At 53.3% G+C, this 23,923-nt stretch overlaps 1 protein-coding gene across 3 annotated transcripts in view; it reads left to right on the top strand.

The window, feature by feature from the left end:
* The window catches only part of CEP104 (centrosomal protein 104), a 34,233-nt gene extending 14,705 nt beyond the window's left edge, over positions 1–19,528 (top strand). For 2 of the 3 annotated variants that reach the window (XM_028108282.2, XM_028108285.2), the window contains exons 10-22: positions 733–927; positions 1,499–1,666; positions 2,283–2,456; positions 3,882–4,058; positions 7,124–7,330; positions 7,728–7,835; positions 11,857–11,893; positions 12,228–12,294; positions 12,839–12,947; positions 15,134–15,272; positions 15,424–15,491; positions 16,073–16,163; positions 17,113–19,528. In XM_028108282.2, the coding sequence (XP_027964083.2) occupies positions 733–927; positions 1,499–1,666; positions 2,283–2,456; positions 3,882–4,058; positions 7,124–7,330; positions 7,728–7,835; positions 11,857–11,893; positions 12,228–12,294; positions 12,839–12,947; positions 15,134–15,272; positions 15,424–15,491; positions 16,073–16,163; positions 17,113–17,228 (1,656 nt within the window). In that variant the 3' untranslated portion in view covers positions 17,229–19,528. The remainder of the gene's footprint in view (positions 1–732; positions 928–1,498; positions 1,667–2,282; positions 2,457–3,881; positions 4,059–7,123; positions 7,331–7,727; positions 7,836–11,856; positions 11,894–12,227; positions 12,295–12,838; positions 12,948–15,133; positions 15,273–15,423; positions 15,492–16,072; positions 16,164–17,112) is intronic. The other variant, XM_028108286.2, reaches the window with a different exon arrangement.
* Positions 19,529–23,923: the final 4,395 nt, after the last annotated feature.

Genomic DNA, 23,923 nt, shown 5'->3' on the forward strand with positions numbered 1-23,923 from the left:
CATAGCAGAGTAGATTTTAGAATATGAGACCCTCACTCGCACACATAGCATACGCCCACTTAACATCTCAGTGGGTATTACATGGGAATGTCGCAGTGACACCTGCCTCGGGAAATGACTCTGGAGTCTCTCTTCTCACTTAATTTCCCCAAAGTTTGCCACCTGCGTACATGTTCAGGTGTGCATCTCTGTCTCTGCGTGTGGATGGAAGCCCCAGGAGGTGGGGTTGTCGGGTCGCCCATTGCTTGGGCAGGGGGCCCGGCGAGCACCTGCAGGGCTGAGGGGGGACAGACAGCTGCCCGCCCAGAGCACAGGAAGGCTGTTGAAGGGTCGTTAGCTTGGCTGCCTGTTTTTAGTGTACGTCTGCCAGATAATGAACACATTTAAAATGAGGCCTGATATTTATAAGTCATAAACTAAGAAAAAAATCAGAAGCCTTGTCAAGAAAAAACGCAATAACTTTTACTTTGTAAGCTACCTGTCCGCTGAACTGTAATTACTGGCGGTAAATAGTAACCGAGGCCGAATCTACATCGCTTTTCTATTGGATCTACGGTGAGTTTAGAAAGGAATGGAAACCGTGACCTAATTTTTTCAGTTGAATCCTCCTGTATAAATTATTCTGATCCAATACAACTACCATCGTGCAGAGCAGTAGGCCTGCAGTGTAGATGTGGTGTTGGCAGGCGGACAGACCTGGGGAGCTCTGCAGCCGCCCTTCCTGCCCTGCAGCTCCAGTCTGTGCCCTATGACGAGCGGCCCCTCCCTGCCTCGCGGAAGCAGCCAGCAGTGGCCCTGGAGCCAGAAAAGAGTGACAGTGATGTCAGCGAGGCTCCCAGAGGAGGTGCGGCTGGAGAGCCGGAGCCCTTGACGGAGAAGGCCCTGAGGGAGGCCGGCCCCGCCGTGGACGTGCTGGGAGAGAGCCTGGTAGGCCGAGTGCCGAGGACGGGTGTGCGGAACGGGGAGGAGGCAGGCAAGGAGGCGCCCTCGGCTTTGTCCGTGATATTGTTGGCTCCCCTTTTGGCCTCAGTATTCAGCTGAAGTCTTTCAATAATCATTAATTATACAAAACAGAAGCAGAAACAGAAGCTAGAATTTACGATTTTATGAACGTGTGTTCATTTAAGACTGGGTGTTTCTGTCTAGTACTGACAGAGCTGGGATTGAAAATCTGCCCCTTTCTGGAACACCTGCCCATCCCAGGGGAAATGGTGGCAAAGCAAAGCAGAAGATGGAAGGGTCTCCGTGTGGGAATGAGCCCAGGGGGTTCTTCCCTAGTTCCCAGCTTCCCAGCATTTCTCTTGGCGGAACTTCTCATGTCCCCATGTCTTACGGGTCTTCGGTATTCCACATTAGGAAAGGCACTTCCTTAAACACGCATACTTATTCTGTCCCACAAGAGATTTGTCTCCATGTGTCGGGTCGCACGGTGTTGGGTGGTGGGGTGGCATCACTGACGCGCCTGCTCTGAGTCAGGCCGGCCTCCGGGCTGTGGTAGGTCGCCGGGGCCTATTCCAAGACGTGGTCGTACCGGGAGGACGCGCTGCTTGCCCTGTATAAGCGACTGATGGAGACGCCCGCTGGAACCCCGAAGGAAGAGCTGAAGAGCATGCTGCGCGCGTCTGTCTTTCTCGTGAGAAGAGCCCTCAGAGACATAGTGACCCCGGTGAGTCCCCTCTGCCCCCCGTGGCCCCGGGTGAGGTGCCTCAGGAAGTCGGGTGGCCACGGGGGTAGCACAGTGTGTCACTAGGAAAGAAGGTTCTCTAGCAAGAAGTGTGGTCAGTGAAGAGCCTGCGCAGTCTGTCCTCACCTGGCCGCATGCCCTGCCCTTGAACGGGGTCGGCTTCCCCACGCCCTAGAAGCCAGGGTCCACTGAGGCCCGACTCATGGGGACTGATTAAACGCTCAGTTTCTGTTTTTATTTTTCATGGAAGCTGAGGGGCTTGAGGTTATTCCTGGATTCCCCTGACTCTGAAAGGGGCCGCAAGAGTGAGCACGCCCCGGGTGCACACTGCCTGCACATATGCAGTTAGGAGTGTTCGGGGTGTGGCCTCCAGGCCAACATGGGGCTCTTTCTGACACTCAAGATGAGAGCACACACCTTCCGTACACGAGGCGCTGCGTTTAGAAAAGCAGTCTTCAGTTCACCCTCACCGGCCCTGCTGGCAGTGTGGAATCTCCAGCATAACGTTCACATTTGTTACTGGCGGTAAATGTCAGGCTTTCTTTGCTGCTGAAATACAGTTACAGGAGCTCCTCTGTTTTTGCCGCTTTTTTCTTAGGTTTTTCAGGCTTCTTTGAAATTGTTGAAAATGATAATTACGCAATATATTCCTAAACACAAACTGAGTAAGCTTGAAACCGCTCACTGTGTGGAAAGAACCATCCCCATCCTGCTCACCAGGACTGGAGACTCTTCTGCTCGCCTCCGAGTCATAGCTTCAAACTTTATTCAGGTACAAATTTCACCATAAAATTTGAAACAGTAACTAATGAGCCCGTTACTACGCTATTTGACTTTCTGAGTACCTTACCAGGTTCTGTCTCTCCCAAGAGCGTTATTGATGCTCCTCGTGACTCCCTGTCATTCTTGCCTGGTGCTCCGAGAGCTGAAGTTTGCCTTCGACTAAAGTATAATTTGACTTGTCTAGTATTTCTCTTCTTCAACGTATGCCAGTAACTTCTAGTAAAAATATATGGAAAATTAAACCAGAATAGAAAACTAGGGGTAAAGAGATAATAAATGTGTAATGGCCTTGATCTAGATAGTTTTGTTCGTTCAGCAAACATGCCTCTTCCAGGCCGGGTATTGTGGGGATACCAAGAGAGGTATCTTGGTATCTCTTCCCCTGAGTGAGGCCCGTGCTTCGGCTTCAGCAAGTCTATGGATGCCTCAGATTCTATACAACATTCTGTTGGGAAGGACTCCGTAGCTTTCCTAGTTTCTCAGAGGGGTCGTTTTTCCAGTATGAAGAACCACTCATCTCATTTCCTTTCACCTGAGTTCTGGGGGGGAATGAAAAAGCAGTACATTATATTAACAGGAAGGTAAAAGTAAGTGATGCTCAAGTCCTACAAGATACTCCCTCTCAGTGTGGCTCAAGATCTGGGGGAGGTGGCACCTTTCAAAGGGAACATTGAAAATGAGAGTGTGTCAGTCCTTCATTTAGTCATTTATGAAGAGAGTGAGAGGAAGGGCTGAGGAGGGGAGAGGGAGAGAATCCCAGGCAGACTCCCCGCTGAGCATGGAGCCCAGTGCAGGGCTCGATCCCATGACGCTGAGCTGCAGTCGAGAGTCGGACACTCAACCGAGCCACCCATGCGCCCCCAAAACTGATTGCTTTCTATATTGCAACCCATATGCTTCAGTATTTTATCGTTACTCTTTCTGTGTCTCGCTGCTTAAATGCTAAGTACATTAATTATAGAAAGACTTACTCGTTGGCAGTGGGACTTCATGCTCTCCCGTAAGCCCACCAGCAGTCCCGTCAGCCAGAAACTGTGCACGGCTACCCCCTTGGCCAATCTCATAAAGACTAACACAATACTCATTTGTTCTAGAATTTTAGAAATTAGAAAACCTTTTTTCTGAAGTGGGGAAATCCTGAGAAATGAAATCTTAAGTTTTAGATCACATTTCTTGTAAAGCTTTCATTTATCTGTGAGTGATCATGGTTTTGTTTTTTATGATTTGGGGTTTTGTTTTTAATCATTATATCTTAAATAGAAATAATGAGGTTATTAGAGATAAATTATTTTACCGCTATTTTTTATTCCCTATTTTTTCCTTCAATTTTTACTTTGAGGATTATACTGAAGTATACTGAGTTGCCTCTAGCATTTTCTAGTACAAATTAACACAGTCATGTTGGTTTTTATAGGAAATGGCCTTGTTCAAAGAAGTTAGGTCTCTCCAAATTATTCCATCTTACCTGGTGCAGCCATTAAAAGCCAACTCTTCGAATCATCTGGCGATGAGTCAGATAGGCCTCCTGGCCCGGCTTCTGAAAGACCTGGGCACCAGGGGCACGGGCTTCACCATCGATAACGTGATGAAGGTAAGCGCACCTCTGGTGCCGAGCCAAGCACTTGAGATGAGCCTGGAGCATGGTGGGCGTCTAGTCAGTGTTCGTTGAATGAACGAGTGAGTGAATGACTTCAGAAAACCAGTCACTGTTTCATCTAACAAAGGCTTCCTGCTCCTCATTCTGCCGCGAGTCGGCACGTACGTGTGGACGTTGGCCCGTGGTGGCGGACAGACTAGGAAGAATCCGGTCGGTAAGAGCTGCAGCGTCACTGGGGATCAAGTATCTGGACATGTAGAGCAGCAGGAACGGACGACCTGATGAAACCACAGACATCCTGGGAGAGAAGCTGTCTGCCAGAGCCAGGATTCCCCCCTCCCTAATTTCGAATGTGATAGAAGCGCACTCTGAGCATACAGCCGGCGTCTCAGCCGGACGAGGAGCTGCAGCGCCCTCACAACGGCGCGTTACGGCGCAGCCCATGCATCAGTGCTCCGCATTCCTTCCTGTCCCCCTGGGAAGGGAGGGCCTCCCTTCTCCGTGGATTCCACATGTGCGTCGACTCGGAGACCTGGACCAGGTCCTCACGTAATCAAATGTGCCATCAGGAAAGGCAGGATCATGTCAGGCCACTTCCACTCATGTGTTTTCTCTGCGGACGAATGATTTAGACGCTGAAGTAAGTAAGCCTTTCAGACACTCCCTCCCTAGACTTCTGGAGCTCTGCGCCCCTCTTACCCCACGCTTGGCCTCGTTGTCTCAGTCCTTTTTCTGGTTCTTCTTCATCCTCCTGATCTCGTTAACTTTGGAGCGTCCAGGCCTCCTCTTCTCACTCCTGTGCACACACCTTCCCTCGCTGACCTCACCTGCGCCTTCCCACCCATCCGTGGAAGACAGTTTCTGTGTGTGCCCTCCCTGGACGCCTGACTCCCCCTGCAAGCCGTGTCCGCCCCGCGTCCAGATGGAGCGCCTGCCCTCCTCTCTGACCTGCTCCTTCTCAGCCTTCCCTGTTGCCACCAGTAAATGGCAACACCATTCTTCTGTTGGCTCAGCAAATGCCGTGGGCTCTTCCTGCGAATATATCCAGACGCCGACCAGCCTCCCAGCTTCCCTGCTGCACGCAGGTCCAGCCCCCGTCATCGCTTGCCTGGTTAGCCACTGCCAGCTCCCCAGGGGACTTTCCCTTCTGACTCGCCCTGCAGTCACATGGACCAGCCTGTGTCTTGCCTCCAAGTGCAGTTTTCTTGTTGCCCGGCACAGAACATGAAGCCTGCCCCGCACACATGAATGCCCATTACCTGGCGCCCCGCTTCAAGACGCCAGCCTTGGCGTCAGTCCCGGTGAGCTCTGCTGCAGCGGTGAGGCGCAGGGAACGTTGGTCACTCTCCCTCGCGGCCGATGCAGCTACCAAGGAGAGAGGGTGCTCTGCCCCACGCCAGCCTTCAGGCCTCCAACTCCTTCCAGTAGGACGCCACCAGCTTTCTCACACGACTCAGAGATCACCGAATGGAGGAAGCGAGTGGAGGGTGGTGAGGGGGTCTTTATGGGCCGGGCCGCTCCTGCCCACCCTTCCCTGGACCTCAGCGCACGGGGCCAGGGGAGGCGGTATAGGTGTGCCTGGGCGGGGGGGGGAGCAGCCGGCCTGTCGAGCACGTAGCTGTATTTGTCTGTATTTGTGCTTGACATCACGCCTGCGTGCTGGAGGGGTTGGTTACTGCAGGAGCGAAGTCCCTGAGTGGCCAGTGGGATTGGGCTCTGGTGTGTATGCAGCAGGGCTGGCTGCACGCAGAGCGGGGAACACGCATCCTCTCCACGGATGAAGTCCGCTCAAAGCCCAACTGGATAATGGAGGTTTGAGAGACAAGAAGGATGTATGAAACGCCCCCTTAACATCTAAGAAGGTGAACTGGCCAGAAATGCCTCAGGTCAGGTCACTGTGCACTGCCCGGAGCCCCCGGGGCACCTGTCATGGCGAGTCTGGCATGGGGCCAGTCAGCATGCTTCTCAAGGCTGCAGGCACATGACTACACAGGAAGAAGGGGTCCCAGAAGTGACTTAGTCATGGACACATGGGGCAGGAAAGGCTTGAGCGAGGTGACAGACAGGAGGAGACAGTGTTGGGTCCAGAGTGCGCCAGAGGCCCCGATGGGGTTGAGGAATTATCTGGGGAGGGAGTACTAGAAAAAGTGGGAAAGGTGGGAGGTGACCCTCAGAGGGTGGGAGTCCTGGAGGCAGCGCCGTCATCTGGGGTAAAACCAATGGCCTATGGCAGGCTGAGGCTGCGGGAAGTGAGAGCCCGGCACCCGAAGCCCCACAGGCAGATGGCAGTTTACTGAGCGTGGTATCGACAGCGTGGGTTGGGACGAACGTGTCATGGCACAACGCTGTAGAGCAGCGGAAATGGATCGTGATGGACAAACGTCCTTGACAAAGAAATGTGGAGTAGGAGGAAAGAACGTTTCAGAAAGATAAGCACAGTATACTATTTAGAACGTCAAACAAAAACCCCATGTGTGTACCCAGCACGCGCGCACACACACACACACACACACACACACACACACACACGTAAACCCCTGTCTGGGTGGGAGCGCACAGGCCTGCTTCAGGAGAGCCGTGCCCTCTCAGAGCACGGGAAGACCGTGGGGCCCGGGGGGCTTCTGCTGGGACTCACTCCATCACCACGGTGTTTCATTTCTTAGAGATCCAAAACAAACATGGCAAAATCATAACATCGGTTAATGTGGTTGGTGGATGCGTGAAGTTTCTTTTATTTCCTCTTCTCGGTGATTGGAATATTTTATAATATTTAATATGAAGTCTACAGAAGGATATAACCTAAAAAATGTTTGTTGGCATGTTAAATGGAAAAAAGCAAAACACAAACTTACATATAATCCAACGTGAGCTCCGCTGCGTGTGTGAGGGAAACATGGTGAGAAAAACTCGGTGTCGTAATAGCCAGAATTCTGTGGGTGTTGTTCTTTTCTTTTTCAAATTTTTATAATGTGCCTGTATTTCTTTTATGCTGGGGAAAAATAAACTCTGTTGTTGTCAGAATCAGTAACCACAAGAACCCCTCCCAACTTTGTGTTTAGTTTTCAGTGAGCAGCCTGGAGCACAGAGTGTATGAGGTTCGAGAGACAGCGGTTAGAGTTATTTTGGACATGTATAAACAGCACCGGGCTTTTATTCTAGAGTACCTCCCTCCCGACGACAACAGCATCCGCAAGAATGTTCTCTATAAAACAATTTTTGAGGGATTTGCTAAAATAGATGGCAGACCTACAGAAGCTGAAATTAGGGTAAGTCAACTTTTATGAAATTATGACTTAATCCTCTATTGAAGTTATTTGGTCACGAATAAACCGACAGATTACTGAAGGAGCTTCCTGTGCAGGAAACCAGGGAAACCTTGTCTCCCTGAGTTCAGATCCTAGCTCCTCCACGTTCTGCCTGTGAGACTCTCAGTTTCCCCATCTGTAAATAGGAATAGTGACAGACGAGAGGACATGTGTGGTTCTATCTGTCCGTAAACATTTATCAGATTAATTTGGTGAAGGTACTTTGATCCCAGTTATATTGTTAATCTTAGTGACTGTCATAACTTATGAAAAACATAACTCATATGCTGTAACGTTCTCCCAATTTCTAAGACTACCCTAAATAGCTGTTCTAATGGAAAAATAATTTTCATACCAGGCACAGAAGAAAGCAGCTACAGAAGAAGCAGAAAAACGAAAGAAAGAAGAAATTAAAGCTTTACAAGGGCAGTTGGCCGCACTCAAGGACATTCAGGCCGAAGCCCAGGTTGGGAAAGCTACTGTATCCTTCACCCCTGCGCGTGCGCGGACGCCCTGACTGCTCGCCCGACGAGACACATGCACGGCATGCTTGCTTTCCTTTCACGGCGTTATGTAGATGAGATCTGTAGGCTTTGTTGCTTTTTTAAAACTGGTTTGGGGTTACATAAAAGGAATCTTCCATCAGCTGGTTTGAATTAGATACTGACGCCAGGGAGTGCTGCTGCTGCTGCTTAGGAAAACCCAGGGCTACAGGGCGGAGGTGGGGGACAGATTTCCTCTTCGGAGCTCCTAGCCTCCCTCAGAGGCAAAGGAGGAAAATAGCTTGTATGTGAAGATCTGATTCCCATGCGTTGAAGAAGGCAGGTTTCAGGGAAATGTTCCCCCTCAGGAAGCCCCTGGTCCTCAGCCTCTGGGAGACGCTGTCTGGGGGTTCAGAGAGTGACTGCCCTGTTTCTGGGATTTACAGCAATTTCACGACGTTTATTTTGTCATTCACGTCCTTCAGTTGAAAGAAAAGGGGAGAGGGAGTGGGGAGGAGCTCATCACGGAGCATGAGGTTTCAGGGGTGCGGGAGGAGAAGGTTCCGGAGTGTGCTGCGCGGCACCGGGCCTGTTGTTGACGGGACCACACTGCCCACCGCAGGCTGCTAGGAGGGTAGACCTCGCGGTGAGCGTTCTTGCCACGGCTCGGAGAGAGAGAGAAAACACAACTGAGTGGGTGTTGCAGTGGCTGTGGCCCAAAGTCACAGTGATGATCTGGGAGGTACTGGCAGCTGCGGCGAACAGGACAGAGCCGGAGGGCCGTGGAGGGTTTCCTGGGGTGGGGCCTCACACCACGGAGTCAAGGGGGGCTTGGTTTTGTTTTGTTTTTAAGGTTTTATTTATTTTGAGCAAGAGAAAGGGGGAGGGGCAGAGGCAGAGGGAGAAGCAGGCCCCCTGCGGAGCAGGGAGCCTGATGCGGGGCTCGATCCCAGGACCCTGGGACCATGACCTGAGCCGAAGGCAGACGCTGAACGGCCGAGCCCCCCAGGCGCCCCTCAGGGGTGGTTCTTTAAGACATTCATGTTGGGTCCTGTTCTCACAGCTGCTTGCTAAAGCAGGTCCGGCAGGTACTCGACTTTCCCTGACGTCATACAAATAGAGAAACAAATTTATTTTATTTATTTATATTTTTTAGAGAGGGAGAGACAGAGAGCATGAGTGCGAGGAGGGAAGGGAGAGGGAGAGAATCTGAAGCGGGCTCCACGCCCAGTGCAGGGCCCGACACAGGGCTCAATCCCACGACCCTGAGGTCATGACCTGAGCCAAAATCAAGAGTCAGACGCTTAACCCACTGAGCCGCCCAGGTGCCCCAGTGGGCAAACAAATTTTTAAAACTAAGGCGACTTGCCCCAAGGACAGACCTCTCAGTGGTTAAGCCAAGACAGCTGGGCTGTGCTGCTAAACCCCTCTCTCCTGCCCAGTGCAGCACCGGGCTGCAGTGAGCCCAGCCCCAGATGCTGTGGGCGTCACTAAGGCCACGCGCCCCCCCCCCCCCCATAGATGTCTGTGGAAACAGTGCTGGGTAGCCTCCTCCTCCAGCTTTCCCGGAGTGCATTCGCCAGCTCATCTCCATTCATTACATGTTTGCTGAGTACCTGCTCTGTGCCAGGCACTGTGCTGGGCTCTGGAAATAAGCAGGGAACACCACCAAGTCCTATCCGCCCCACCCCCACAGGGCCACTGCTCTAAGAGGAAGAGACAGTGAAAGAAAGAGCAACACAGGGTGGGCCGTGGGGCGGGGGGCGGACGTGGGCCCGCTGTCCTGGAATGATTGCTTAGGACGATGGAGTCTCTTTGTTGCTTTTACTGTGGTGAAATATTTGTAGCATACTTCCCAGTTTAACCATGTTCAAGTGTGCAATCCTGTGCCGTTAAGTACAGTCACAGGACTAGCACTGTGCCCTCCATCCAGCTCCAAAGCTTCTGGGAATGACAGTATTTTTAGATTGCCTGATTGCTCCCGAGTTTTAGAAAAAAGGATTTGAAAATTACTGATCAGTTTTCTGAGCTATTCAAAGCATCCAGCTTTTGGCATTGTTGACATTGTCTCCCTGCAAAATACACAAACCCATCTCTCTGTCTCTTTTTTTTTTTTAAAGATTTTATTTACTCATTTGAGAGATAGAGAGACAGTGAGAGCATGAGCAGGGGGAGGGGCAGAGGGAGAAGCAGGCTTCCCCCTGAGCAGGGAGCCTGATGCAGGGCTCGATCCCAGGACCCGAGATCACGACCTGAGCCGAAGGCAGACGCTTAACCATCTGAGCCACCCAGGTGCCCCCAAACCCGTCTCTCTTAAGAAGAGGTTTTGATGCCTGAAATCCAGTCCTGCTGAGTTTGCTTTCTGTGTAGGCACATAAATCGTGTGATGCCCGTGCCAGCTTCATGTTAATCTACTAACCCTCCCCAGCTCTAAGATTGTGTTCTGGTGTGTGTGCCCTGCTCCGTGCTTGGCTGTGACGTAAGTCACTTACTCTGACATGAAGCTTGATTCTCTACAAATGCAGCAGACGGTACCCATGTTTGTAACACATCCCTTAAATGCTACGTGTAGGGCCACCCACTGTCCCTGTTCTCTGAAACTGAAAGTCTGGGAAGGCCCTCAACCCCCCACCCCCAGGCTGGGCTGGTTGGTCCTCAGGGGTGCTGTGAGGCGCTCACCACACAGTTGGACTTTGTAGGGACGATGGCAGTGTTCAGAGAGCCAGGGAGGAGACGTGCTGACGCGGCCGCCAGAGCTCTGGGGCGGGGGAGAGCTGCAGCAGGAAGGCCTGAGCCCGGCCACGGCTTGCCACCAGCAGGGACGCTCTGCTGCTCATAAGGGACCCCTCTGCCTGCTCCACAGCTTGGCGCTCCCCTCCGTCCTTAGCACCCCAGACGCAGGGTGTCTGACACAGGGCAGGAGCCTGGCGGGAAGAGCGCGGCCCAGCCCATCAGACTGAGGGCTGCCTCAGCGTGGGAGCGCTATGGCACGTTACCCGTTTAGTCCACAAGCGTGCTGGGGACAGTGTGCGCCAGAGAACAGAACAGACAAGAGTCTCCATCGTTGGGGACGCTCGCCTCTTTCAGGGGCGTCGGATGGTGATCAAGATACACGAGTGAGTGCGGAGCCCAGGAGGGGCTGCTGGCTGACACCTTGCTCTGGAGGGCCTCTCGAGGGGAGAGCCCAGGCAAGAGGAGGAGAGGGCCAGAGCTTGAGCACCAGGCCTTTGGAGGGACGGCTGGAGCCAGGTCACAGTAGGCGCTGCAGACTCGAGATGAGGGGACAGGTGACCTAGGAAGCTGGCTGAGGGTCTCAAGCAGAAGTAAATCAGCCTGCCGAGGCATTCACAGGCCCACCAGCCACTGCGTGGGAGGACCCCCAGAAGCAGGCCCCCGGACCCGGCAAGATGAGGCCTGGCCTGGGTGTGCTCGAAGTCCAGCCTGGGACTTGCTGGCGGGCTGGTGGAGGCTGAGTGGGGAGAAGGTGAGACGTCAGAGGTCTCTCCAGCGTGTGCCTGGGGCTCTGGAGCCTGATCTGCGATGGTGCGGGCTGGGGCAGCGGCTCGGCCTGGTCAGGAGAAGCTGGGTCCTGGGACCCCCAAGGAGAGAAGGCTTGAACCCTTGGTCATCCGCACCGGGGGCTGTGAGCCCGGGAACCAGGAAGAGCGTGCCTAGCATGAGGAGCCAGGAGCGGGGAGGCGGCCGAGGAAATGGGGCTCCTGGGGTGCCCCAGGCATCCATGGAGAAGGGTGATGGTCACGTGTTGCCCAGAGCCCATGGGCGCTGCGGAGGGTGAGCTACTGGGAAGCGGCAGCAGAGGCAGGAGCCCGTGGTGGGGCTTGTGAGGGGAGGACACACATTTAGACGTTAACGGCTCATAGAGCTCTGTTACTTGCTGGTAAAAAGTCTGAAAACAGAAGAACTTATTTTTGGCATCAGAATGCGTCCTGGACAGACTCTCACTGTGCAGCCATCTGTCCCTGATCTTTCTGTTTTTGTTCTTAGGGGAAAGAAGGCCCCTCGGTGGAGGCGGAGAGTCAGGGTAGGTACTGGGCATGGGGACTGTCTGCAGCGGCCACCTCATTCCCTGAGCAAATATCCAGGGATTGTAAGATTAACACAAGCAGGGGGAGGGGCGGAGGGACAGGGAGAAGCACACTCCCCACTAAGCGCGGAGCCCAACACGGGGCTCCATCCCACGACCCCGAGGTCATGATCCAAGCCAAGATCAAGTGTCGGATGCTCAACCACCTGAGCCACCCAGGCGCCCCTCAACTTGGGTGCTTTTAAATGTATTTCACATCAAACTGATTACTAAAAATTTGAAAATAATTTTTACAGAAGGTTATTTTAAATGCTTTCTATTTTCGTTTCAGACACACAAGGAGGGAAAGCAGCACCCCCGCCAGCTCCAGAAGTCCCAGATAATCACTATTTGGATAAGTGAGTAGAGGTTCTTTAGCCTTTGCTGTGAGGGTCGAAGGGCTTGCCGCGTGCAGGTGCCGCGAAGGAAATATTTTCCCGAGCCCAGCAGGATTATATAAGCTAACTGGCTCTTCTCGGTCATTCGTAAAGGTAGGGAATGGCCCTCCGGACCGACGGGCGCTCCCCCTGCCCTGGGAGAGTCAGGATGCCTTCCCCGCTTTACTCCCAGAGAAGTGAGCAGCCCGTTTGTCAGAACTGCTGTTAAAGGCACAGAATATTGTGACAGCAAAATACTTTCCCCTGTGCAGCCACCACGGCAAATCTACAGGAATTTCAGTAAAATATCTTTGTTCTTGTGACTTAAATAGTGTCTGTGCTTGATTATGCTGACAGTTTAGAATTTGAAGGGACCTTGAGCTAGTTTGTCACAAACACCCGCTCTTCCTACTGCGCACTAGCGCACTGTCCCCCCGCGGACCCCAGGCCGCCCGCAGACAGAGGAGGTGTGCATATTTCTAGACGACCCCCCGTGCCTTCATCTCTGGCTTCTGTTCTGTTCCAGTTTGTGTATCTTCTGTGGGGAAAGGAGTGAGTCTTTCACAGAAGAGGGGCTGGACCTGCACTACTGGAAGCAATGTCTCATGCTGACGAGGTGCGCCCACTGCAAACAGGTCAGTCCCTGCAAGGACAGCCCGAGCTGCCGCCTTCTAAGAGGAAAAGACCTGGGGAAGATAGCTGAATGGAGAGCCCCCTCTGTGTGTGCAGTTGGTGTGTTCTCACTCATTCTCACCGAAGTACGTAACGCGTACGTAAACGTGCACACACACCGCAGAGTTCGCGTGGGTTCTGCTGCAGACCACCACAGGAAAACAAAAACCGCACTAAAGCCAGTCAGTGACGTTTTGGGCTTCTTGGGGCACACACAAGTTATGTCCGCACTGTACTGTGGTCTGATACGTGTGTGACCACGTGGCGTCCAAAAAACAACGTAAGTACTTGAAAAATACTTCACTGCTAAGAAATGCTAGCCACCGTCTGAGCGTTCCGCAAGCCCTACTCACTGACCACAGGTCACCATAACCAATGTGATTATAACGGACAAGTTTGAAATACCGTGAGAACGACCAAAATGTGACACAGAGACACACAGTGAGCAAATGCTGTTGGAAAAATGGCGCCAACAGCCTCACCCGCTGCAGAGTTGCCACAAACCCTCAGGCCGTAAACAATGCGCTATTGACGAGGTGCCCATATACAAGTCAGAAGTGTTTGAGCCCCTGAACCCCCACAGAATTGTGCCCCCAGCTCCCCAAGCCTCGAAGCCACCACCTCTCCCCCCAGAGTCACCACCGTCCCGATTCCCAGCACCACAAGTCAGTGTTTCTTGCTTTTTGAGTTTATGTAAGTGGAATCGTACAAGCTGTAATTATTTCATGTCATGTTAGTCTTCCTGCTGTGTAGCAGTCATTGTTTGAACAGTCCACAATTATCCCCCCATCCTACTGTTTTTGGAAATTGGCTGTGTCCAGTTTGAGGCTACCATGAATAATTCTGGCGTCTGTCTCCCAGTGCACCTGTGAAGGCAGCATTTGGGGTGTACCCCGGGGGTGGAGTGGCTGGGCGCGCCCCCACTGGGCTGAAGGGCTGACGCAGGTGGTGCTCGGAGGGGCCACACGTCCACGCACCAGCCCGGGCATGGGGGGCTGCTCCCCATCCTCACCACCTCCACGCTTTCTGCAGATGGTGAGGTGCGGCACCTGTCCATCTGTCCGTCCATCTGCTGGCTGCTCAACGGCCCTCTTTTAGAAAATACCTTCTAGTCTCTTGTTCATGGGTTGTTTTTTAAGATTTTATTTATTTTTACGAGGGAGAGAGAGAGAAAGCGGGGGGCAGCGGGGGGCAGGGGCAGAGGGAGAAGCAGGCTCCGCACTGAGCAGGGAGCCGGACACAGGACCCTGGGATCATGACCTGAGCCGAAGGCAGACACTTCACCAACTGAGCCCCCCAGGCGCCCTCTGGTTCGCGTTTTAAAATAGATTGCCAGTCTTGCTCTACTGATCTGTGGTCATTCTTGCTGTGTCTGGACCGGAGTCCTTTGCCAGCCCCAGATGCCATAGCCGGCCTCTCCCGCTTGGGGTCCAGCCTGTCCGTCATCTTAATGTGTCATTTAAGTTTAACGTTGTCCACCTTGTCCATCTTTCTCATGGTTGACACTTCGTGTAGCTTGTTTAAGAAATCTCCTACCCCCCAGATTTTTATCTCTTCTCTGATGCAGTGGCCTTTCTTTTGATAAAGGGGGAGAACGGAGAGAAGGGACTTCTTGCCTCTGCCTTGGGGCTCTTGCAAGCTCTCGCGTGGGCAGACCCCTTCATACCCTCAGGCAGGCAGTGCAGACTCTAGACCCCGATGGAGGTGCTGGCTTCCCCAGCAGGGTGTGTGAGTCTGTGGCATGAAGTTTCGTCATGCGTATGAGTCACTCCTGCCAAACGTACCAGTGTGGCAAGGGAGTCTCCTACCACTCTTCCTGCGCACACTACAAGCGTGAGGGAGCTGGGATTTGGAACCCAGAGGGCCGCACGGCTGAGCTGTCCTGTGGCTTTACTACACGTGTCCCACTGGAATTAACCATCACTCCTCCAGCCTCACCCTGAGCCATGGCCTTTAGGCGCTGCCACAGTAACATGATGAGAGGACACAGGGTGTTAAGCAGAGCACCAGGAAGGATGGCACAAGCCCTTTGCGCTAGCGGGGTGAGGACTGAGCGAAGGTGCGCGAGCCCGGGTCGTGCAGGCTGGCAGGGGCAGCACACACTGCAGTGTTCTCGGAGACGTGCTTCCTTCTGCATTTCGGAATGCAGGTGGTGGAGATCTCCAGCCTGACGGAGCACTTGCTGACAGAATGCGACAAGAAGGATGGGTTTGGAAAGTGTTACCGCTGCAGCGAGGCTGTTCTGAAGGAAGAGCTGCCCAGACACATAAAAACGAAGGAGTGTAACCGTGAGTGCGGGCCCAGGCGGTGCCCTCCATGTCCCTAGTGCCCCTGGCCTGGGGGGCCCCGCTGCAGAGGGGGTGTTCGGTCAGGTGTGTCCTGCTCCTCGTGCAGGTCTCACAGGAGGAACTAAATCTTGTCTTATTGACACCATTTCAGCTGCCAAACCAGAGAAGCTGGCAAACCGGTGCCCTCTGTGCCATGAGAACTTCTCCCCTGGAGAGGAGGTGAGGGCCTGACGTGGGCAGGGGGTGGGGGTGTTCGGGGAGCACCCCGGTCTGTGGCAGCGCTGCCCGAACAGTTACTCTGTTTACCTGCCTGCTCAGGTGCTTTCCTCCTCCCGCAGCGCCGTGGACCCTCTGGGGGGGCGGGGGGCTCAGCTCTTGGCGGGGGGTGAGTGTGAGGGGCTCTGGCCTCCGTCTGGCCTCTGCGCTCCTCCGCGTGCTGGGGCCCCAGATGGCGTCTAGGCCAGACCACAGCACGCCGGTCCCCTCTCATGACTGAAGCCGAGCCCGGCACGGTGTGGAAATCCCACCTCTCGGGTGCCTGCAGTCTCTTGTCTGGAACCCAGAGGCCACACTGGGTGTGGGGCCCTCACCCCGCCCCCCCCCCCCCGTCGGCCACGCTGACTCCACCCACAGCTCCATGCGCTCCCCAAACCTACACGGTGGCACCCAGTCCATGACAACACTCCGTCTGCTGGGTCGGTCAGGAGCTGCAGCTGCCCCTGGTTTCGGCTCTGGCGGAGCTCATCTCGATTGTTCCCTCGGTTGCCTGGTTGACTCACTGTGTGCCTCCTTTGTTTCAGGCGTGGAAAGCTCACCTCATGGGCCCCGCTGGCTGCACAATGAACCTGCGTAAGACCCACGTGCTGCCCAAGGCTCCTGTTCTGCTGCCGGGTAAGGCCCGCGCCTTCCTGCACGTCGGTGCCCGCATGGCGGGGTCCCCGCTCTCCGTTGTCGCTTAGTCTTTGTGTCCTGTCTCCGGCTCTTAGTGAGGAGGCTCATTGCCTGACCAGAACTCTGTCAGCACTAGATGCTTGCACGGATCCTGCCCTTTCTGGAGGCTCCCCAGCAGCGTCATGGAGGCAGCAAACCCAGCCCCCCAGGTGTTCTTAGGGTGCAGACCCTGTTCTCGGCCTCTTTCTGCATCACCAAACCAGAGTACTCAGAAACACAAAGTTAAATGTAGATTCACAGACAATGCCACTACCTGTTTTATAAATCATAATTTTCAACATTTTATGTCAGATTTAGAATGCCTTAGAGGAAAATATGGTATTTTTCATTAGAAAATTATTCCCAACCAAAACACTGTTGGATGCGTAGCTTTATGTTTGGGGTGTGTAAAAGCAAGAGAGTCACCAACACGAGTGTGAGGAGACGTGGGTACTGGGCTCCGTCCGTTGCAGGCGCTGTGCCGAGGGCTGTGCGCGGCTGACAGGGCCACCCCCCCACCGCCCCCACAGCAGCCTCTTCCATAAACCAGGAATACGGGCACTTGGAGGGGCCTGCCCGGGTTCCTCTGCCCAGAAACGAAGCTCTAGTCTCACGGCCGCCCCTTTCTTCATTTCTGGAGCTGAGCTTCTGAAGCCAGCAATTGGCGAACGGCTCCCTTCTCTTCCCTCCATCCCTGACGTCAGGCTCCTCCTCTGAGCTTCTTTTTCCTCTCTGCCGGTTCACGTGCACGTCCTCCTCAGCCGGTGCGGCCCATCCTCGCGCCTGCCCTGCTCAGCCCGGGCCCTGCGGACAGAGGGGCCACTGTGCCGTCGCCGCGGCCACACGCTCTGTTCGTGTCTCTGTCTCCCTCCTAACACGGGGCCTGTGTTTTGTGTGTCTGTGTGTCCAGCAGGTAAAGGCCCAGCCACGGCCAAATCAGGGACCTCAGGATCAAAGGTTGGAAGCAAGATCCCAACCCCGAAGGGACTGAGCAGAAGCTCTGGCAGGACATACACAAAGCAGTGACATGACACGCGTTCTGTCTCCTTTGTCCCCACAAGGGACAGAGCAAGTTTCCTGACTGTGAACCATCTCTCCTAAAATCTGTCCTTGGACATGGTGACCCGTCCACCGCCCCCGCTGTCCCTCCGCTCTCGGCCCCGCTCGTCCTTACCTGTCGCGCCAGCTGCACAGCCGACCAAAGAACCTGCATCCCGGGGCTAGGACCAAGCCCTCCGCAGCTTCAAGCAGCCAGGTGTCTGACCTCCCAGCCCAGTGGGAACAGAAGAGCATCAGTGTGTTTGAAGGGCACCGACACCCTTGCCCGGGTGGGTCAGGTTGCGGAAGCTGTAGTGTGAGCACAGCGCTCTCCCTCACGTGCTCGCCGTCATTTCCATAAAGGCTTCACTGTGAACCTGGTGCATGTTGGTCTCCCTCACCCGTGGCAGAATGCCCTCCGGGCCTTGGCGCCCCGGCAGTGGTAACCGGCCAGGAGAGAGACGGCGTGCACGAGGCTCATCGGGCGCCTTCCCCCGCCCCCAGGCGCCGTCTGCCCGCCCCTGCCCGGCGCACCGCCTCACCCATGTCCGCGGAGCCCGCGCTCCCCACTCTCACAGGTCACCGCGCATGGGTCCCCCTGCGGCACTCGTGAGGAGTGCCGGGGCCCGTGAGGAACGTGGGGTCCGCGGCAGTCCCCCCGGCTCCGAGTCAGGGCTGTGCTCAGGGCGCTCACGTCCCCTACACGTGGGCAGCCCCCAGACAGAATTATGAAGTGACTGTCCCCTAATTGTCCTGAGCTCACCTGACCACCTCGGTCGAGCAACCCTCTCCTAAACCCTAGAGGCAGATGTGGCATTGCGGACTCTGGCACGGAGTAGCTTCTACTTCATGTACATCACAAGCGAGCCTCCAGCCCAGACCGCAGAGCGTCTGCCTCGGGCCTGTCGTGCTGCCCCTCACACATCTACGCTGGAATTGGGACCGTAAGTTGGTCCTGTGATGCTTCAAACACCAAACACCACTTCAAATGAGGAACCCAGACCTCGCTCCTGGCCAGCCATCGGGCCCCCGGGCAGTGGGCCCGCGTACGTCCCCTGCAGGCGGCTGTGGCAACCAGCCCGTGTGCGTCAGCAGTCTGCCGGGAGGCGCCCCGGTGTCCCCCCGCGCAGGGCTGTACTCCCCGCCGCCGAGCTTCCCCCGGGGACCCGAGGCAGCTCGCCCTTCCTTTCCCACCGTGCGGCCTCACGAGCGTCAGCAGGCTCTCCAAACACCAGCGAGAACTGGGTGCAATGGATGAAATGTGGACTATATGATTAGTGCGTAAGTATTCTGAGTTCCCAACCGTGTGAAACAGCAAAGTGTATTTTAGAAGACCCCTAACAGCTGTTTGAGTGGTGTACTCCCTGAGTACATTCGTGACTGTGAATTTGCACGACTCTCTCCATCCTGGGCGAACTAATACCTTCTCATACACAGCAAGAATAAGACTGAGAGAATTACCTTTAAAAACAATAACCAATTGAAAAATAAAAAGTATATGGGGAGAAATAACATAAACCTTCAGTGGACAGAGCAGAGTGCAGATGCCAACCGATGACCCACGAGCCTTCCTGGCCTGGGAACAGCGGCTCAACCTGCCGGCCCGTCCTCCACGTGCAGACCAGCCGCTTCCGTAACCAGAGCAGTGGTGACACGAGTTAGTGAAGGAACCATTCCTTCCTCTCCGATCAAAACTTTCAAATATCTGTGTCCTATTTTCTATATATTATAACATGTAACTTAAAAAAATATTTGTAAAAATACTTAATTTTAGTGATTGACAAAATCGGGTGCATTTAAGACCAATTAGCGTCGTTGGTTACGGAAGAATCGTGCATTTATGTTGAAATGATCCCTAGCAGTGACTTGTGGCCACTGAAAGCCTTACAGAGTTATAGACTATTAAGGAACCACAAATAAAAGATAAAAAATTTGGAAGGAACTGTAAGATCCCTTGGCCATTTATAAACAAATATGTAAATTTGGAACAGGAATTAATAATTGACTTTTCATTACTGAATATGTTGTGGATATTTAACTATTTATTTCTATTATTTTCATATTTCAGAATATTTTATCAAGCTAATTTAAAAAATGTGTATAAATTTGGCATCAGAATACACATGTAAATACTTTTAATGAAAATTTGCAACTTTTTAATGTTTTAACATAGTTTTCTATTTGTCTTTATTTCGGGTACCAGAATTATAATATCTAACTAATATATTTTTGTTGTTACTTCTGGGGCTAGGGGTCACTTCACCCTGAGCATATGAACATAATAAAAAGATCACTAAAAGAGCGTTTTGTCCCTTTTATTTCAAGATTAATATTAAAAGGCAAACAGAGTGCGGTCCACTCTGGCACACAGGCTAGGGGCTCGGCCGGGGGAGGCGCGGAAGGGACAGAGCCCGGCCCCACGATGCAGGGTGTGTGTGGACATGACCTTCCTGCTGAACAAGCTGAAGGACCGTCAGCTCCATGTGACTTGGAGGAAATGGTTGCCCAGCTTTACCCTGTGGGAGGAAACCGGAATGTTCCTCAGACGGCCTCACGGTGCCCACTGGACATCTCCACGCCTGGCCCCCTTGGCCAGAGGGACGGCGATCTTGCTTTCAAATGAGTAAAAAGGCAGGATTTTCTCTGTTCATGTGTGGAGTGACTTTAAGCTTTTAGCAGTTTGGGGAATTGTAAAATCGCTTCCATTTTGAAGCTGTAATGTCCACGAATACATAGTAACGTAAAGCTGAGGGCACTGCGGTTTTGACGGGACAAGGACTTAAGAGTGTTCTCTCTTGTTTGGTGACTAGGGCACCTGCGTGGGGGAGGAGCCAGGTGCGCCGCAGCGTGTAGGACGAAGGAGAAGCGCTCCCCTCACCCCTGCCCAGGTGCGGGAGGAGGAGGAGCCCTTCCTTCCGCGGGCTGCCGGAGCTGGGTGTTCCTTTGTGCCGATGAGTATTTGCTCCTAAAAACCAGGTCCGCTCCAGAAAGCTGAGCGTGTGGTGGTGTGTGCGCAGAAGGCTTCCTGGCTCTCAGCCGCTCCAGGGGGCCTCCACCCACCCTCCGCATCAGCTGGGCTGCGGGCTGAGCCCCCTGCATCTGCAACGCTATTGGAGTAGTGACCCTCCGAGCTGCTCCCCTCGGGGTCTTCAGAATGCTCACGAAGACCACGTGGGGCCAGTGAGGTTATCCTCAATGGCAGACAGGGATGCTGGCTCCCTGGAAGGCAGCGGGCCCAGATGAGAACCCTGGATCCTGACAGACCCGGGAGGCCTGTGAACAACATCTCATCCCTGCCTCAGTTTGCCCTCTATGGAGCGGAGCCGAGGAGAAGGTGCTGATGAGGCCCGACCTGGCCAGTGGGTCTGCAGGTTTGGGGAGGGAGCCCGCCCCTAAGCTGAGGGGCGCCCCCCAGCCCTTCCTCCCTTATTAGGCTGTACCTGCAAGGGGTAGGGAGCAGGGAGACTGAGGCACGGACCACCACCTGCCCAGAAGGCCTCAGAACTCCACCCAACTTCCCAGGCCCCAGGCCCACCCACCTGAGCCCGCTAGTGCTGGGATTGCAGGGGAGGGGCAGGGAGAGTGGGGAGGGCTGAGGTCAGACACCTCATTGGGTGGATTTCCTTGTGCACAGAAGGAGCTCATCCCCAAGCAACGCCCTTTTGTGACCCTGGTCCCGCAGGTTGTGGACTCACCAGGAGAGGCGTCCCTGGTTCCTCTCAGGGTCCTGGGACCAGTCCGGCAAAGGGAGGGGTGCAGTGTCCTGCCTGGAGGTGGGGGACATTGTGGGAACCACTGCCAGGGTTCTGGATAGAGATCTTTCTCTCCCCGTGGGGTAGGGAGCAGCTTGGGGGTGCTGTTTACACAAATTCCAGGATCCTAGAAGGGGGTGGAGGGTTCCCTGGGCCGGGGGGGCAGGAGGGCAAGCCTGCAGGTGTCCAGCTCCAAGCATCGGCCTGGGCGGGGCCCGGCCAGGAGCAGAGCCAGGGACAGAAAAAAATCACCACTCATGTTCTTCCTACTGAAAGTTTTAAAAGTTTTGCTTTTTAACACTGCCATCTGTAACCTACTTGGAGATGTTTTGTATTTTCTGTTCCTGAATGAGACAGAAACTTGTGAAACAAGACACAAACACAGCAGCTGAACGATCAATCATTTGACTCTATTACAATCATGAAGTCTGTGTCAAAAGGCGCGTCAAGAGGCCTTTACAGAAATAGAAAACCAGAAGAACACGTTTATTTACAACATGCAACCAACAAAGAATTCGTACCCAAAAGACACAGGGAATTCCTACGCATCATTAGGAAAGGGCCAAGCAGGCCTCTAACCTGGCTTTGTGAGTGCAAATAGGTAAGTGATTCCAGAACACAGCACTGCAGCGTTCTGCAGCTGCAACAAGTTACCGCGAGGGCAGGGACCCATGGCGCACGGGAGGGACCAAGATCGGGGCTCAGCTGGGTGCAGGGCTCCCGGGGGGAGTCCACTCCTCAACATATCCCAGCTTCCAGAGGCCCCCACTTTCCCGAGCTCAGGGCCCCTCTGTTCAAGGCCAGCCACGCGCCCCAACTTCTCACGCTGCCATCCCTCTGGTCCTCGGTCTCTGCCTTCCTCTTCTGCTTGTAAGGACCCTGTGATCGCACTGGGCCCACAAGACCGTCTCCCCGTCTCAAGGTCCGTCTGCAACTACAAGTCCCCTGTGCCATAAAACCTACTGCGTTCACAGGTTCTGCAGACTAGGGCATGGACCTCTCCGGGGGCCGTCACTCTGCCCACCACACATGTAAGAACACCACACGCCTAACATCTATTTCGCTTTTCAAAAAGGCGCTCACCACCTGGAAGATATGCAGAAAAAGTTAAACAGGGATTAGTGATGGCAATACCAGAAAAAAAAAGAACAATAGTAGCGTATCGGTGTTTATTTCACATAAAAGCAGTATTTTCACTAAAAATGGTTCACAATTCATATGCTACAAATACCAAGGCAACTTAATGTCCAATGCATTTAAAATAATGTATAAACAAATTACAAACATTAAATGAACCGTAAATTCATAAAGGTAAAGATTGAGTATAATTAATCACGCAATAGTTAAGTTACAAGGATAAAATTTATAAAAATATTTAAAATACACTAAACAATATGCAAGTGGAAAAATGCAATGAGTAATACACATTCTTAAATGAAACGCTATTTTCTTTTTAGTATATGTGTGTGGAGTTATTCTTAGAAGATTGTAAGCCCTAAGGGGTGAGTGTGGAAGCAGCTGAAAACATCAGCAGCGTTCCTGGTCTCCGGCTGTTGAAAGCAATGGCCCAGAAGGAACGGGATCCCACGATCCTCAGGGGCAGGGCATAGGTTAGGAGCTAGGAAAGAATGTAACCCTCATCCCCCCCCACTTCCTGCTCCTCCCTTATCCCATGACTGCCTCCCTGCGTGCCTACCCGTCGTTGGAGAAAATGCAAGCCTGCCTCAAGATATTTGCCATCCCTTTGTACTCCTTTCCCACACTTGGAGGCATCTGTCCTTGCTTTTCTGATAAAATAAAATAAAATAAAATAAAAAAAATAAAAGCCATGTGCAGAATCCAGCTGAGGCAGTCCTGCACGGCCGCTCAAATGGTTGTCTGAGGACTTGAGTTCAGTGCGGGACGACATTTGGCGCCCGAACAGGGACTTTTTCAGGACTCGATATCCTGCACGTCACTCCTCAAGCCCGAGACAGGACGTGCGCTCATCCAGGTAGGAAGTACGGCCCTTGATGCCTGTGACGGAGTGACAATTGAACTCACATTTTTCTTTCTTTCAGGCGTGCAGGATTTTACTTTGAATTTCTCTCTGATCTGTTTTTCTGTCTGTTATAAACGTGTTAGTTATGGGACCACCTTTAAGTAGGCAACAGGTTGTCCATAAGGAGCAACTACCTGTGCTTCTGCACTGTACAGGATACAAAGTAACTGATAAGGATTTAATACAATTGTTGTCAGTAATAGATCAGCATTTCCCATGGTACATGCCCTAGGGCTCCTGTTCGTTGAGGACTGGGAACGTGTGGGCAGACGGCTGAAAAATGCACTGGGTCCTGTTACAGATTCTCATTTGCATACATGGGATCTTTGCCGGATAGCTGTCCACTCTTTACAGAAAAAAACCAGCTAAAACTGGTTGATCGGCAAGACCTCATTCCTCCCCCTTCAGATCCGCCGACGTGTTCCCCAGTCACGGCAACAGCCCCATGAATGTAGCCCCTACCACCCCGCCGGAGGCTCCAATAATATCCCCCCCCCCCCCGATAAATTGCCTCCTCCCTCTCCACCCTCCCTAGAGGCAGAAAATAAAGCTGTTGAGGAGAGTGCCTCCTTTCCCTTGGTAGAAAAGATATTAAAGGAATACCAAAAAAAAAGGAAGCCCAAGAACAAGAAGGCTTTATTGGAGCACGTCCTGTCTTCGGAGACCAGGGACAAGCTCCACGGCACGATCACTTAGCGTCCCCGGGCCTCAAGGGGCTTTGTCGGAGCATCCATGAGAATGGGCTCTCAGGTACTTTCACAAAGAGTATCACAGAAGGGATCGGCGGTGGGTAGGAGATGACCCCTTGGGACTGGAAAACATTGGTCAAAATGGTTCTTAACACTGTCCGATATTCTTTACGGCTGCAAGAATATCGAGGTGCTGTTCAG

Source organism: Eumetopias jubatus, unplaced genomic scaffold (assembly GCF_037043125.1).
Source record: "Eumetopias jubatus isolate StellerSeaLion01/CBP00866 unplaced genomic scaffold, mEumJub1_p1.0 scaffold_4, whole genome shotgun sequence".
In the NCBI taxonomy this organism is placed as follows: Eukaryota; Metazoa; Chordata; class Mammalia; order Carnivora; family Otariidae; genus Eumetopias; species Eumetopias jubatus.